At 24.6% G+C, this 16,633-nt stretch overlaps 1 protein-coding gene across 2 annotated transcripts; it reads right to left on the bottom strand.

The window, feature by feature from the left end:
• Positions 1–298: 298 nt before the first annotated feature.
• LOC126910528 (androgen-dependent TFPI-regulating protein-like) lies at positions 299–14,564 on the bottom strand. 2 transcript variants are annotated; one of them, XM_050693168.1, is made up of 5 exons: positions 14,061–14,564; positions 5,409–5,549; positions 3,094–3,311; positions 1,212–1,380; positions 299–767 (listed from the first exon to the last, which is right to left on the bottom strand). In XM_050693168.1, the coding sequence occupies exons 1-5, from the start codon at positions 14,232–14,234 to the stop codon at positions 747–749; spliced, it is 723 nt and encodes a 240-aa protein (XP_050549125.1). In that variant the 5' UTR covers positions 14,235–14,564; the 3' UTR covers positions 299–746. The 2 variants fall into 2 exon arrangements, with proteins under 2 accessions (XP_050549125.1, XP_050549124.1); XM_050693167.1 differs by having other exon boundaries at positions 299–1,380; positions 14,061–14,561.
• Positions 14,565–16,633: the final 2,069 nt, after the last annotated feature.

The following is a 16,633-nucleotide window of genomic DNA, read 5'->3' on the forward strand; positions in this document are numbered from 1 at the left end:
CTTTTAAGGAAGTAATATTTTCTATAGGGAGCCAATATCAAGGTATCGCCCCGGACCTATATAAATACTAATACAGCCCTATGTGTAGTAAAAAATTTATTGTTGTCATTTGAATTTTTCTCAATAGTAACTTTTATTTTATTTTTTTGGTAGCATATAAAAAAATTTCTGACTAAAATGATTTAAAACATTTTCAAATGGATGGATGTGACATCAAAATTAACCGTCCATTACTAAATGTCTAATAGCAGCACACAATCGTATGTTAATAAATAAATTACAAACATTAAGTTTTCGATATTAATTAAAACACTAATTTTATTTTTCACAATAAAAAAATAATTCTTTCTTAGTTAACAATTTTTATATTACAAATTAATCAATTTGATTCAATCTACAAAACTAAAGTTTTGCTGGTTTAGTAAACACATTACACTAAAACTAATTTAAAAAATATACAACTCAATATTAATAAAAACAATGTTATGTATTTTATTGTTAAAATTAAGTTACCGACATAGTATTAGGTAAAAATATGTTAAATATTAAAAGGCCTCAATCCACAAAAAACATACAATTAGTTTGGTAAAAAAATAATTTACGCGGTTTTTAGTACTAATAATAAACATACATTTAAATCTCAAAAAAAAAAAATTATTATTATTCATGCAAAACATTTCTAATATTAATAATAATTTTATTTAGCACCATAAAAATTTTGATAATCAAGTGGTTGAAATAAATCATTACTGTTGTTTTTCTTGAACCTGCGAACAAATTTTACTCCTTGAGTAATTTATGATGCATCATTATAAGTTGACACGAACTTGGTTGTTTCAAACTAACGAAATATAAAATTTATCCTATGACTACTATTAAAATAACGTAATAGATATATTGATTTAAAATTCAATATTAATATTAAGTGTATTTAATCATCAAATTCACCGTGGAAAAAAATAAACAATAAAAATAAATAATCCATCCAATCCTTAATTTTTAACTAATTCGTGAAGTATTAATAATACAGCAAAGATAATTTTAATGTCAGTACACAAGTCAAAACATAAAAAAATATAATAATTTTTTACTAATATACTAGAGATTCGTTTTTTTAAAATGACACAGTCTCATCACTGAATCCAACAATACTGTTTTCATCGAAAAATGCTTAAATAGCATAACATCTACGGGCTGTACTCATTTTGTACCTTTAGGGGTTGATATCCCCACACTATTTTGTTAACATATTCTCCAATTAGGTACAGAGTGCCAGTGTAAATGAATGTGCCCAAGAAGAATAACCACCTAAATAACATGTTCAACTCGGTAAGAATCGGATACACCCATTGATCACATTGACTGTATACAATATGAATCCTGCAAACAAATGATACTTTCATAAACATTTAAATTAAATAAATAGCACATATGTAATTTGATATAAGTTCAATGTATTTTTATTTGAAAATACTAACTATTTTCAGTAATAACTGTTATTACTGAAAAAAAATAAAACACTAAATTTTTTAAAGCTGAAATGATAATTTAAATTTTACTTCTGCAATTATAAAAAAAAACGGTAGCACAGTGGGGTCGAGGCACAGTGTAGACAAGGCATAGATGGGACAAGTATAGATGATATTTGACAGTGATTAAAATCACTATCATAAGAAACGCTTCGATGCAAATCTGTAGATAGTGTTTCATTTAGAGAAATTGATGGATTATTCCAAAAGCAACATCAACTCTTATTTCTTTGATTATATCCTAATTAGTAGTTCTTTGATTTTAAAATATAATTTATGAATAAATACTAATTATAATTATTAAATTTAGTATGAAATTGATATTCAATAATTTAATATTGTAATTTAAACGGAGATATTATAAAAATAATAAAAAAGTTGTATTTTGCTTTATTTTTACCTGTATAAAAATTTAAAGGGTATGATACAATAAATTTCAATAAAATCTGTTTGTTACTATAAATAAATGCACTGAACTACAAGAAACTTTCATCAGTAACAAAAATATACCATTCTAAATCAACTTTTCGTGATGTTTTCAAATCTGCAATTAGACTTTTTCTATCACTTCTCAGTTTTAATATTATTAAAAATTAGTATTTACATATAAAAAATTCGCATCGAAGCTAAAAAAATTGGCTATTTAAGCTAACTCAAATTTAAAAATTACTTTTTCGACTTTAAAAAAGTAAAAAAAATTTAATAAGTTTAATATCTTATGTCTTATGAACTTTATTCTATGTCAATTAAATTATATAATATTCATGAAAGTCAATATATTCTCCTAATAAAATATTCTAAAATAAAATAAAATACAAAACCTAGAATTTTAATAGAAAAATAGCATATTTTTGAATAAGGTAGCCATTTGCACATAGAAGATAGATCGTCGGGACAAATTTTTTTTTTCATTTTATAGTACATAAAATAAGCTTTAATTTGATATATGTTTAAAGGACGCAGTATTTTAGGAACATTTTCAAAAATTAAGTTGAAAAAGTTAATTTTTTGTAAAAAAGTTGTCATTTTAAATCCCCCCCTGTGGGCAGATAAAGGGTCAAATTTACAAAAAAATATATCAAATGATAGGTAAAGACATCAAGCATCTATATAAAAAAAAAATTATATTTATATGTTCATTTTTGATAAAGTTACGGCATTTTTTAGTAAAAAAAATTTCGAAAATTTCGAAAATTAGCGATTTTTAAATTTGTAATTTTTTTGGAGGTTTCCCCCATTTGCGGGGAACGAGGGAATATTTTTTAATTTTTAAGGGTAATGTCTCCAACTAGATACGATTTGTGATCTTTTGACGTATTTTGGAAAGAAATCGGTCCAGTGAGAGCTGAGAAAAAGTGGCAACAGACATAAAAAAAAAAAAAAACACATCATAGTAAAATTAATACCTTCTCAGCTTCGCATCGAAGCTAAAAAACTTTTCATAGTCACACAAAAAACAACTTTAAAGCTTATTTAATTGACCAGTACTCAATTTAGTTTTATTATTATTTATTATTTAGAATTAAGTACAAATAGTTTTAATGTAAAGGGTCAATATACTTACCATATGAGATATAACAATTGTAGACCTAGATGAATACACAAACCAATAATTCGTGGAGGGTAAGAACGATAGGCTGTAATCATTTCCAAAAGAGCAAATATGAAAACAAATGTGTGCATTGTGTGATTCAACCAGTTAGGAAAGTATAAATCGAAATCATGAGGCATCACCAAATTACGGTTGATAAACCACAAGCTCCAGAAAGTCGTTGAAACAAACTATAAAATACATAAAAAATTTTAAACAGCTCCATGATGATAGTTTTAATCTATAATAATATTATTATATTATTGTGTTATTTTTTTAACAATAATAAAAAAGTCATTTAAAGTAAGATACAGTGGTCTTTATATACTTTTGCCATATATTTAAATGAAAATAAAATAGTACGTAATCAAACAATTTATCATCGTTCACTTAAAAGTATTATATTACTATCATTAGTTATAATTTATGATAAATATTTATTAAGAAATAATTTATGACCATATTAAATTGTTTAAAAAACATAACATATTCTTATATATTCTATAATACTATAATCAAGAGCGGTCAAATGTAGCAGGATTAAGGGAATAGATCCCTCACACTGACAGACCTTTTTTGACGTTATTGTACAATCTTCATTATATTTATTTTATATAATGATAATTTAAATAAAAAGTTTTTGATAAAATAAAAATAATGATTAATCCTACAATATTATATTAAATTTTAAGCTAAAGTTATTATTTATAGGTAGGTAAATTCAACGAGATACTATTTTAATATATATTTAAAATTTGAAATAGGCTTAATAAGAAGAAAGATATTTATTTATATGTAATAGTCCTTCATAACATCTTGACGTAGTAATACAAATAAAAAAGCTCTGGGGTACGAGGGCACAACTCCTATGATGATATTTATCATAAAAGTTTTTCATCCCCTCCCATGGCAAAATCATTTGACCAACACTGACTATAATTGGAATAGTAATTTAAAATATTCAACAAAATGAAATATTTTGTGCTTGTCTTAAACTAGTAATATATAATATTTACAACCTAAATAATAGTTGAAGATGTGTAAATATAAATAATATAGTTTTATTAAGCCTGATTTGTTTTCTGAGTTCGTCAACTCGAATATGATTAATACAAAGAAATTTTCAAATTCATTTTTTTTCAATTCGAAAGTTTAACAATAATTATAAATTAACTGATCCGCATAAGGTTTTTAATATCGCTGGCAACTGAAAAAAATTAAAAATTCGGCTTACAACAATATGCTCAACCTTGGTTTATTTACAAACAGAAAAGAATGTTGCCAACATATTGTTATTCATTAATATGCATGTAAATAATTCAATAACCTAGAAAATATAAATAGGGTGTAAATGCAAACAATTTTTTATTCATACGCGTTTTTCCTAAATGTAATTTATTTTATAATCGAAAAAACATTTTAAGATTAATATAACGTGTGAAAATGATAATCAAACATGTAGTACTTGATCATAATAATTATTTAATTATTAAAAATCAACGATTATACTGATTATGATGATGTGACATTTTGACTGAATTAAATATACGAAATTTATAGAAGATGCAAGCCAGTCAAAACAAATAAAACGAAATTATAGAAATTTTAATGTAATCTAATTTTATTATTCTTAACTAGTAACTTACATACGAAGTGTTATTACTATGACTAAGATAAAAATTATTTTTTTTATAAAATAATTTATGTTTATAGATTCTGGTTTGGATATCATGTTAATGTATTAGAAGCTTAATCGTAATAAGCTTTTAATCTTATATATATATATAAAATTGACGCCATAATGACTTCAGGTCTTAACACATAACTATGTTTGAAATACTTGTAACAACGTTTTACCTTTAAAGAATCTTCCGACTAAACCGGTTTACTTCCTATAAGGTTTAACGTAATAGCATTGAAATTTCAATAAGCGGAGTACAAATTAAATGATTTAAGTTTTCTTAGTATTAATTGCCATGCATTGACTTGGCTAACCCATTTATTTCCATACTTAATTAGTGTATCAAAGGTTTTTTTTATAAAAAATTACAATTTAAAATCAAAATAAAATACTAACACTCAAAATTTAAAACATTCATTACCTGCTTTCAACATATATTTTTATGACAATGATAATAAATACAATTATATTTTAAATAATTTAAAATGAATAATGTTTATATTATATTAAATCAAGAAAAATTCATCACAAATATAATAGTGGTTTCTAATTTTTACTTGAAAATAATTATTTAAGAATTTTATAAATAGTTATACAAAATACTTACCATACTCAGAGGAAAAGTTATACTGGCAAAGAAATAGCTCTTTATTTGAACTAATTTGTCAAAAACTGGCGAATCTGGTGAGAAAACGATTAAACTTGCATCTATGACTACTGCATAGGTAAAAAACAATGCGGAAAAACACTGTAAATAAATACAAAATATATATCATGAAAAAATGTATTTTTTAAACTAGAGGTAGTTCAATTTTAATTATTGTTAATTTTTTTAAATAACTTTTAGTATGGGAATAACTGATTTCAAGTAAGAACTTAATTTAAAGGATTAAAATCTAACAAAATCACTAGGTATATAAAATAGATTATTATTTATAAATTTCTAAATCGCTATATTATTCTTTGCAATAATTCAATACTTGAAATGATAATTATAAAAAAAAACCGTAAAATAAAATCGTATTGTTGCTACTATGTCACTGTTTATTGGAATATTTTACATATTAAGCATATTACAGTGTCCACAAAGCAGAAAACATGCTGAGAAATCAAACTGTAACGAAATCTACAATCGCTTTCGTACTATTAACTATAAATTTAGTAGTCCAATGCAAACGTAAAGAAGGTTATTGTTACTGCTATTTTTTTAATGTGTATTGCTTAATTTTCCTATAGATTTTTTTATTTGAGTATAAACATATTTTTGTTTTGAAAATTAACAAAAATGCTATTAAAATATTTGTCTAAAATAATCTAAATATATACATATTATTAAATTATTATTTGTAATAGTATATTTTAGCTGTAATATTTAAAGAGGATAATTTTTTATTTTCTTTCTTGGGACTGGAAATTCATACTATTTTGTAGCATAAATATTAAGGTATATTATAAACAATTCTCAAATATGCTAAATTAATTCTTATATTAACACAACTATGAACAAAGTGTTAAAATATCTATGTTTAAAACAACTTAAAAAAACTATTACGTTTATATGCTTACATATAGTATACATTATTAATATATTCTATTATAATACATTAATTATAAATAATCGATTATCGGTAACAATACAGTTGTTTACGATAAAATTTTAGATTAACTACAGTTTACAGTTTACAATATTAAATTCAGTGAATTTGTTAATATTTTCTAAATTAATCAATAAGTTAAATACTTTAAAAAAAAAAAAAAATAGTGAATTTAATTATGTAAAATCTTCAATTTTAAATCAAACAAAAAATGTGCAGTTGAAAACTAAAATTATTAATCCATAAATACTAAATTTCTAGTTATATAAGTTTATATTTATATAAAAATATCTTAAACACAATTTTAAGCTCAAAAATAAAAGTCTAACTTAAAATAGCATCAATAATTAACATAAAATAATTGATAGAGAATAAATATAGAAAAATTAATAATAAATATTAGTTCATAAACTCAAACACTACTTTTTTAGGCAAAATGTTATATAACTTCTGTAAAAAGTTTGCAAATGCAAATCGTGTTTTTTCTCCGATTTCATAAGAAAATTTGAAAAAAAAATAATGAAAAAAAGACAACTAATAGGTTTCTATGGTTAAAATTAATATATTAAATATTTTTTTTGATATTTTCATGAAATCTTTTATTAATCAAAGTTACCATAATAACCTTAAAAAAAAATTAAATGATTGTTCCACTATAATTACATAANTATTAATTAAAGTTACCATAATAACCTTAAAAAAAAATTAAATGATTGTTCCACTATAACTACATAATTTACATAAGATTTAAGAATTATTCCCAAGCTATATGCTAAAATCATATTTCCTTAAAGTCATAAAGTTTAATTGATCTTATAATAGTTATTATAACTTTTAATTAATAGAAATAACAATTCAACATGCATTTATCATTTATTTATCGGTCTAAATTTAAATAACTTTTCGCTGTATTGATCTTATTTTAAAATGAATAATATTTGTAATAGGGCGTTCACAAAAGGGAAGGAATATAAATTTAAATCAGTACCAAGCGGAGTGGATAAGTGTTATACTCCCTATAATGAAAATGATTATATTTTTAATAGTGAGACAGAAATACTGCACGATTTAAATTTTCAAATAATTTTGTTTAAATAACTAAATAACCAATAATAAACACCACTATGTTCCTTAAAACTTCTGATTATGTGTGATAAACAATATGGTGTATATTTCTCCGCCATTATGGTCATAGATCAAAAACAAGGGATTAATAAAACTTTCTCAACTACATTTCTTGGTTAACTAAGTATGAACTACTTTGGAAGTGTTTTTTTTTTATTTTATTTCATATTTATTCCTCTCCTGATTACTCAAAACTTCCCTGATCTGTATCACTAAATAATAGTGTCATAATCTCAACTATCATTAGAGGTCTATTTATTGAGTCATTATCACTCGAAGATAAAGAAAATTCATAATTAAAAATTCCCCCATTTTTATAGTTAATTTACTACCAGAACAAATTATTGTTTAAGAAACAATGTTAAGATAAAAAACAAATGAATGAGATAACAACTTGCTAAATCTATAATCAAAATAGTTACAGATAAGAAAAATAATAAGAAAATAATTACGACCCTCAAATCAAAGGGCGTTTTAAAGAATAAAATTTAAATTAAATCGGTTTTTCTTTGGCCATCAATTTAGTTTAAAGGTTCCTTAAAGCGCGAAACCTCGTGCGGGAAGATATAACATACACTCTTATTATCCTTCCTGCTTGGATTATCATTCGAATATAATAATGTATAATTATAGGAATCTGGTGATATAGATTCCTTTATTTCCTTTCCCCTTAATTCAGCCACAGTCTGAATAATTATATTTATTACTACTATTTACTACAGAAACAGTGATTTATTTTGTTAGAGCTAGATGCAAATCCAGTGAACATTTTCAAAGAATGTAAAATATATGGAAAAACGAAGTATTAAAATTTAGCATAAAAAAAAATTGAATTTACAAACTAATATACAATTTAAAAATGCCCATCCTAACTGCCTTCCTCTGTACACATGCCTAATTAATGCTAAAGTTTTATATTAGTTACAAACTTAACTGGCAAAAAAAAAAACTATGTATAATAAAATAATAGCCAAGGACACAAAACTCCTATTAGTACACGTTAGCTGATTTTTATTATAATATAAAAACTACAGTAACATTTTTATTATTAATATAACATATTGTTGTTATGTGAGCTTATAGATATTAAACATTATTTCTAAACGTTATTACTTACAAGTAAGTAAAGTAATTAATTTGATTATTTAGATGATTTAAAGCAATGTCATTTATTCATTAACAATTGACCCTGATAAGGTAATTAAACTAAAATATTTTAACAGAATTTTTAAATAAGCTTAGTCGGGAACGCGTTGCATCTTAAGTAGAGGGTTCGATTCTGTTTTGATTTTGAAGGTTTACCAGTCATCACTAACACAAGCATATTTTTCAGAAAGGACGTTAAAAGATAAGTAGAATAAAATATAGAATAATATCATACATAGTATAATACTATATTTATGTATAAAAGAATACATACACTTACAGTGTATACATATTGCTAAACATAAATGATAACCAAAAAATGAAGTGGGTCAATGGTGATAAAAAAATTATAGTCTACAATATAATCGTTGTCGGCTGAATGACAATCAAACTTCATTACATAATTACCTCATTACAAATTATTTTAACAAATATCTTGATTTTATTTATTTCATCATATATAAAATAGATTAAGTTAAGCAATTATAAAATAACTTCATTAATTTATTAAATTATTTAAATTAAAATAACATACTACGATTTTGTAACAACAATTTCATTTTCATAAATATATATATATATATATATTCATGATTTTAACAAATAATTTATTAACATAAAAATATATTTCAATGAAGTAACGAAATAATTATTTAAATAAAATAAGGTGATTTTTTAAATGATTAATATAATTTAAATTAATACATGATCAAAACATCTATAATATTTTAGAACTAATATATTATTCAAAAATTTTTTTTCGGATTTCAAGTAAAAACTGATTTGAGAAAAAATTAATATAGACTTTAGATTTCTTATACAATCAATAATATAGTTTAAATATTATGTCACAAATGCTTATCTATAAAGAGAAACTTATGAGTAATCTTTTGTTAACAAGTTAAAACGATGTTTTTATTTTTTTTTAATTATTAGTGCATTACTAAAATTAAGTCTATTATGTAGAATTGTAGAATTAAAACGCATCTAAATCGTTAATCACTTTAAATACTAATATGGTATAAATAAATATACTTAAAATATAGACGTTTGAAAATCACATTAATAATTCAGTAATAAAATAAAGCAGAAGAATTAAAACGTTTACAAAATAAATATAGTTTAAAAAACTAAAAAAACACGCTTTTAAAGTACATCGAACTAAAAAGTTAAAAATAATTTTTAAAATAATTATGAACAAAAAATACTAGTATTATTGTGATAAAAGCGTCGGGCGCTCAATATACGAAAAATATGGCACAAAGCACCCACGCTTTTATCACAATAATACTAGTATTTTTTGTTCATAATTATTTTAAAAATTATTTTTAACTTTTTAGTTCGATGTACTTTAAAAGCGTGTTTTTTTAGTTTTTTAAACTATATTTATTTTTTACTTTTTAGTTTCATGTTATGATAGTAGTTACTATCAATATCATGGTTGTTACGGGTAACGGGAAATCAGGGTTCGATTCTGGGGAGGGAGTCTGAGAAACGGCTACCACATCCAAGGAAAGCAGCAGGCGCGTAAATTACTCACTCCCGGAACGTGGAGGTAGTGACGAAAAATGACGATACGGAAATCATCCCTCGTAATCGGAATGAATACTTTATATCTCTTAATTAGAATAAATCGTGTTAATATATTAATTTTAATAGTAATTAGAATATATATATTTATACAAATAATGCGACTTAACTACGTAAAAGTATCATGCACTAAGTATAGCTGTGTTTTATGGCCGGGCGGGTCGGACTAACGTTATACCCGAGGTATAAACGGCGGTAGGAATATATATATATATACGTAAGGCGCATTAGACGCGGGCGTTATTGGTCAGTCAAAATAAAAATTTGTTTACATATATATAATATTGATGACAAGCACGCGTGTACGGGTACGATAACTAAAAATAAATTTTTATAGGAATAGTGTACCGTCGTATTGTGAGCGAGGCGTGGGGAGGGGTGAATGCGTATAACAGTCTAGTCTAGACAACGGAATATGCGATAACGCGTGGCGTTTGGAGAGTTACAAACTTACAAACAAACAACAAACAACAAACAACAAACATACACGTGAAACTAATAAAAGCGTGTTAATTAAAACTAGAAATTAAACTAATGAGTTTAACGTATATCAAAAATTTATAAAAATTCAATCCTCGAAATCATTTTTACGTAATTTTTAATATATTATTCTATTGTTAGAAATATTTTAACATATCAAGTTAATAAATCAAATTAATTAATTAATTAATTAATTAAATCAAAATAATATTGACTTGGTCCAAATAAACAAAATTCGAAAACCAATGCATTAATTTTATTTAAATTAATTGAATACTTAAATGAATTGATATATTTTCTTTAATTAAAACATAATTTTATCTCAGAAAGACTACAAAATTAAGGAATAAAGCCCTTGAGTGGCCTAATTATCTTTTCTTGATCTAAATTTAATGTAGAAATTAACCGAATAATATTGCATTATTCATTTTTTCTTAACAATACCATATAAATATTAATACGAATATTGCGTAAGGACTGATTATAGTAGTTACTCTTAAATTCTTAATCTTTAACTTTATTTATAAAAATTTTAATAAAAGAAAAAAAGAAAGAATAAGTATAAGAGATTTATGAATATATAATGAAGTATACATTGTTAACCTATACAATAATAAAATAAATATCTATTAATAAGTTAAAATATATAAGATATATATACATTAATAATTTTCACTTTATTTATATAAATTATTATAAAGTTTTAATGAGCTTAACATACAAATCACAAACAATTATTATTATTATGTATGAAGTAAACTAAATATTGTGTACAATAAATTAGCCATTTAATAAAAATATTGCCTTTTACAATATAAAGTAACAAATAAACAATACCTAGAAATATATTTCATTTAATGAATTATTTTTTCACATAAAATTTTAAAATTGATTTTAAGAAAGCATAACTTTTATGATTTGTGGCCTCATTACATTGTTTTGTATTCTAAACTGTTGCATTAAATAATCAAATTTGAATTAAATAAAAATTTAGTTAGGCGTAGTTCTTGGAAAAATATGTTTCAATTGTATATTTCCTAGAGACATTAACAATTTATAGTAGTCAAAGGGTTAACTACAGATTTATTCATTTGCCTTTAGAAAAAGATAAGAACAGAAAAAATATCTAACCGAAAGATTAAATTTCGTAGAATGGTTTTATTGTTTAATACAATACAGTTTATTAGAAATTAATGGACAAGCACATTTTATTATAATAGCATTCTTTTGTTTAGTAATTAACATTATTAAGTTAAGCCAATCATATAATTTTTACATGTTTCAACACAGTTTATTAAACATTAATTTTAGATAAATTAATTTTTGAGGATTAAGTCTACAAAAAAAACATCATACGAAATGATATTTTAAATTTCCATTCACATATTTATTGACAAGAGAAATGACCGTCTTGTATCCATCTATCCTGTACTGGATCCTATAGTTTATTTTTAGGAAGTGTGAAGTGAATTTTATTTAAGATAAATTTGACGTTCTTAAGTACTTAGGTGAATAAAATATTTCACAATTTTAAAATTTATGAACATTTGGGTAAATAACACTCTCGTCACCTATAAAATTGCTCCTAATCCTGTAGGATAAAATGCCTTTATTTTGTAGGCCATGTGATGTTTTATTGAAATTCTGACAAAATTTGGTTTATAATCAGTTTATAGGGTGAAATTCGAAAAAAATTATACAAAAATATTTTATGAATCTAAGTAATATTATTAACTGTTTGGTCACAAAAGAAAAAAGCTTAAACCAATTTTTCACTTATTTTATAAGAATATCATCTATTTTAATTCGGGCAGTATAATTTTCAGATAAATAACTTTTTATTTAATTAACAAAATAAATAAAAACTTTTCTACCATAAGTCTATATATTATTTTAATGATTAACTAATCTGACTGAAACGTATTTTATGAGTTATAAATTATACACTATTATAAGCCATATAAAGTAAAACTTAAATTAAATGTTAAAATTTAAAAATTATTTCGTGATTTTAACCTTCAAACTAACTTTTTCAACGTAGTGAAAGAGATATGAGAAAAAACAATAAATACTTTAAACAATTATTTTTACTAAATATTATTTACTTTAAAATTGTTAAAATCTATATTCAATGAGGTTGTATACTTATAATAATATATTTTATAACGTATTTAAAAATTAAGTGCACCATATATAAAATACATGCCTAATAAATAACTGTTTTTGAATTTGTCGCAAATGTGCAACAGGACGTATTGTATAGTTAAATTGGGATTTCCGAATATTAATAATAATAATAATAATAATAATGTACTATTAAGACAAAAACTTTTATCTCATAATTTTGAAATACTGGAATAAATAATGATGTTTAAATATGATTCACGGTGTTATCAGAGACCTAAAATTGACATTTAGAGCTATATATTTTTTTTATGCTCTACAGTAAAATTACGCTTTTGTAGCTAACTGTTTTTGCAATCATATTACAATATTATTATATATTTTTTACAAAAATTGTAGTCGTAAAAATAATAGTAAAAATGACTTAAGAGCTGAACTATACTTGGATGTCGAAATTTAAGTTCACATTATTAATTATAACAGACTGAAATATAATATAATATGAATATTAAGAATATTTGAAAGAGCAGGTAAGTTAATTTTTTAAATCGACACTGATTTCAAAAATACGTCTGTGAGTCTATCACGCACAGACTCATTTTTTTTTTAGATCCCCTCCTTAAACATTTTTCTATATAAATTTACATATAATTTATAAATTTTGGAGGGAGGCTAAACCCTCTCTAGACTCCCAGATTGCGCCTATGTAAATGCCAGTGATTTATACATATAGTGACATTCGATGTCTAATTAGTCAGCATAATTATACAATTTTTTCAACACGGAAGTTCAATGAAAACAGAGGTAATAGCGTACAAAAATAGTTACGATTTGTGATAGTTTTAATATGACCATGAATGTTAAGAACGAAATACAATACACAGGTACTTTAAGTCTATATCGTCAATTATTTTTTATTACTTAAATATTAAAATCTACAGAATACATAAAATGGAAAAAAATTAAGACTTAGTAAATTATTAGTTACAGTGGTGCAATTAATTTCGTCTTGTGGATAAACGTAAGAAAAATTTTCACTTTCGCCTCCAAACGCAAAAAATTCGTATCTTCGTCATATAATAATTTTGTCGTGGGGAATATCTCCCCAATATTACACCAGCAATTAGTTATTTTGTTAATTATATAAATATACATAAAAAATAACGATTAATAAGTATTTGAAAATCTTTGATACTTACCCCATTTAAAAATGTAAGATATTTGAATTTTCCGCCAAATGCAGAATCAATCGGATTAACATGATTGGGTATATTAACATGGAAAAAATTAAAGTACACCGAGTACACCATAGTAACTGCTGCAATTAAATGCAAAATGCAGTTGGCAAAAGGCAAATATTCCGATACACTCATCGTAGTTTCGTTCGATAAAAAGGTTCACTTTAATATAATAAGTTAATGGTTTTTTTAATAAATAAACGGCAACTCGATTACGAGCAGTACCGCAGCAACGTGCGACTGGACGGCCGTATGATAACTATCGTTGCCGGCAGTCACCGGTCACCGTTTTGAGTACCTATTCGATAATATCACTTCTTTACAATAGTAACGTGCATTAGGTCAGAGAATACTAGAGTAGAGCAAAACACCGAAACACTGTAAGTGCGCTATGTGTTGGCAGGCAGCTGCTGTACAAGCGACGCATTTGTACGTTGGCGCCTGACCGGGTGACTGGTGAGGGGGTCGTGTAAATATATCAGTATGTGCGCGTGTGTATGTACGAGAGCCTAACAACATGACGGAAATCAACGTGCGTCGCTAGACCTCCGTTTACCCTTCCGTCCTATCGTGCTGTCCGGTACAAGTTTCCTGTTTCTCCCGCCACAATGCATTTTTAGTGTTTAAACTTAATAAATGAAATTACTTTAGACGTCACTAAACAAAGACTAGTAACCCTTGAAGAATGAGATAAATTATTGCTCTTGGCGTTCACGAATCAAATCTTTTACGTATGAACTGTAAAATTGTATAGAAATATCTTAAGGTGATGCGTGTAAAATTAAACGTGTCTTCAGTAGTACGTTAGAAAATATTACATTAATGATACTTGATTTGAGTAATTTCTACTTTTTATTCAGATATCTCATAACAATATCTACAGCCAATAATATAAAATTTATTACCAAAATAACTTAAGTAAAATTGTATCGTACTCCATTTCATTAAATTTTAAACAACATCATTCGAAATAAGTTAAACTAATTTCGAATTAGGTATGTCATAAATTGAGATACGAATTGATATTACATAACCGTTGCCAACAACTTCTGTTTCGAAGGCAACCTCTATTAAGAATTACATTTGATAGCGATAATTATGTTAAAATACATAATGCAATATTTTTGTAGTTATTATGCATTGAAAGAAAATTGTAAATTTTTGTGAGATTTATTTTTTTCAAAATACGTGTTAGTTAATATACGTGTTCAATCATAGAATATAATGTAAATTATTGATCAATTAATTTTTTAAAAAAAGTGAACAGGGCGAAATGAATGACGCACAGCGAAAATATTTTCATATCTAGTTATATATTTTTAACCCTTTTCTAATCAACTAAGTGACATAACAGATTATATACTTTAAATAAATTTTTTTTTTTGTTGACCAATGAGAATTTTTTAAATATGCATCAAAACTGATACAAATATTTTGTTTGTGTGAAATATTATTAAAAACTAGATTTACCAACACATGAGGATGGTTTTCTCCTAACTACGAAAGAACGAAGTTCGATAATTAATTTGCTGAGTTTTTTTCATATTTTCTAAATAATTAATATCTACATACCGTTGTATCTTTGTCAGAAGTACCAATTGATACTTTCTTTAAACATTATTAACACTACTATTGACCAGTGTGCTGTGGCACATTGTTATACTTGGGCCCACATAGACAGGACCAGATTAAGAACTAAATAGTACCCGGAGATGTTGTTCCTCCTAATTCATTAGTGTGTCACAAAATTTCATATTTTTTAATGAACTTGATTTTGACAGGATTTTTTAAATTCATAATTGTTTTGCAGAGCTATTTAAACGATCCAAGGATGACATTGCACCACCCTATCACTTTCCTGCTTGGTCCACCTCTGATTTGAATTCATATAATCAGTCGAGGAATACAGTGATCATTTCTTTGATCACTTGATTTTTTTTACTAGGGATGGAAAATTTCGGTAGAAAAATTTTTTGCAAAAAATTTGCCTATTTTTACTGTAAGATACATAGAGTCCTGATGCAAAAAATTATAATTTTTATCGACTAATTATTTTTTAATTTAGTTATCTTCTTTAAAGTTTTTATTAAGTAGCATCTTCTTATATCTAAAAATTGACGACTAAAAGGATTAAACTTGATTAATAGGGATCGGTTCACCTCCACGACTTTCTTATTGGAATTAAATAAAAAATTATTAATAGATTTAATTAATTTTTATGAGAATCCTTTTAACTTAATTATATACATTATAGAAGACATTTTATGAAAATTTGATATTTTTACTGGTCGCGCTCGACGTGTTTTTAGTATTTTGACCAAAAATTGCCTGGAAAACAAAAAATGGCCTCTGTTATTCAATTTTTGGTTAAATATTATGATTAGTGTATCAAAATAATTTAATTTTTATTGTAGAATACAAATTTTTTAGTTTCAAAATTATAAGTTGAAAATTGGTGGCGTGTTTATCATAATAGCGTTATTGCATGATATGTTTCTAATAAGTCTCAAGTAAACTCAAAATTAAAAAATAAT

Source organism: Daktulosphaira vitifoliae, unplaced genomic scaffold, assembly GCF_025091365.1.
Source record: "Daktulosphaira vitifoliae isolate Bord-2020 unplaced genomic scaffold, ASM2509136v1 Scaffold_1, whole genome shotgun sequence".
Taxonomy (NCBI): domain Eukaryota; kingdom Metazoa; phylum Arthropoda; class Insecta; order Hemiptera; family Phylloxeridae; genus Daktulosphaira; species Daktulosphaira vitifoliae.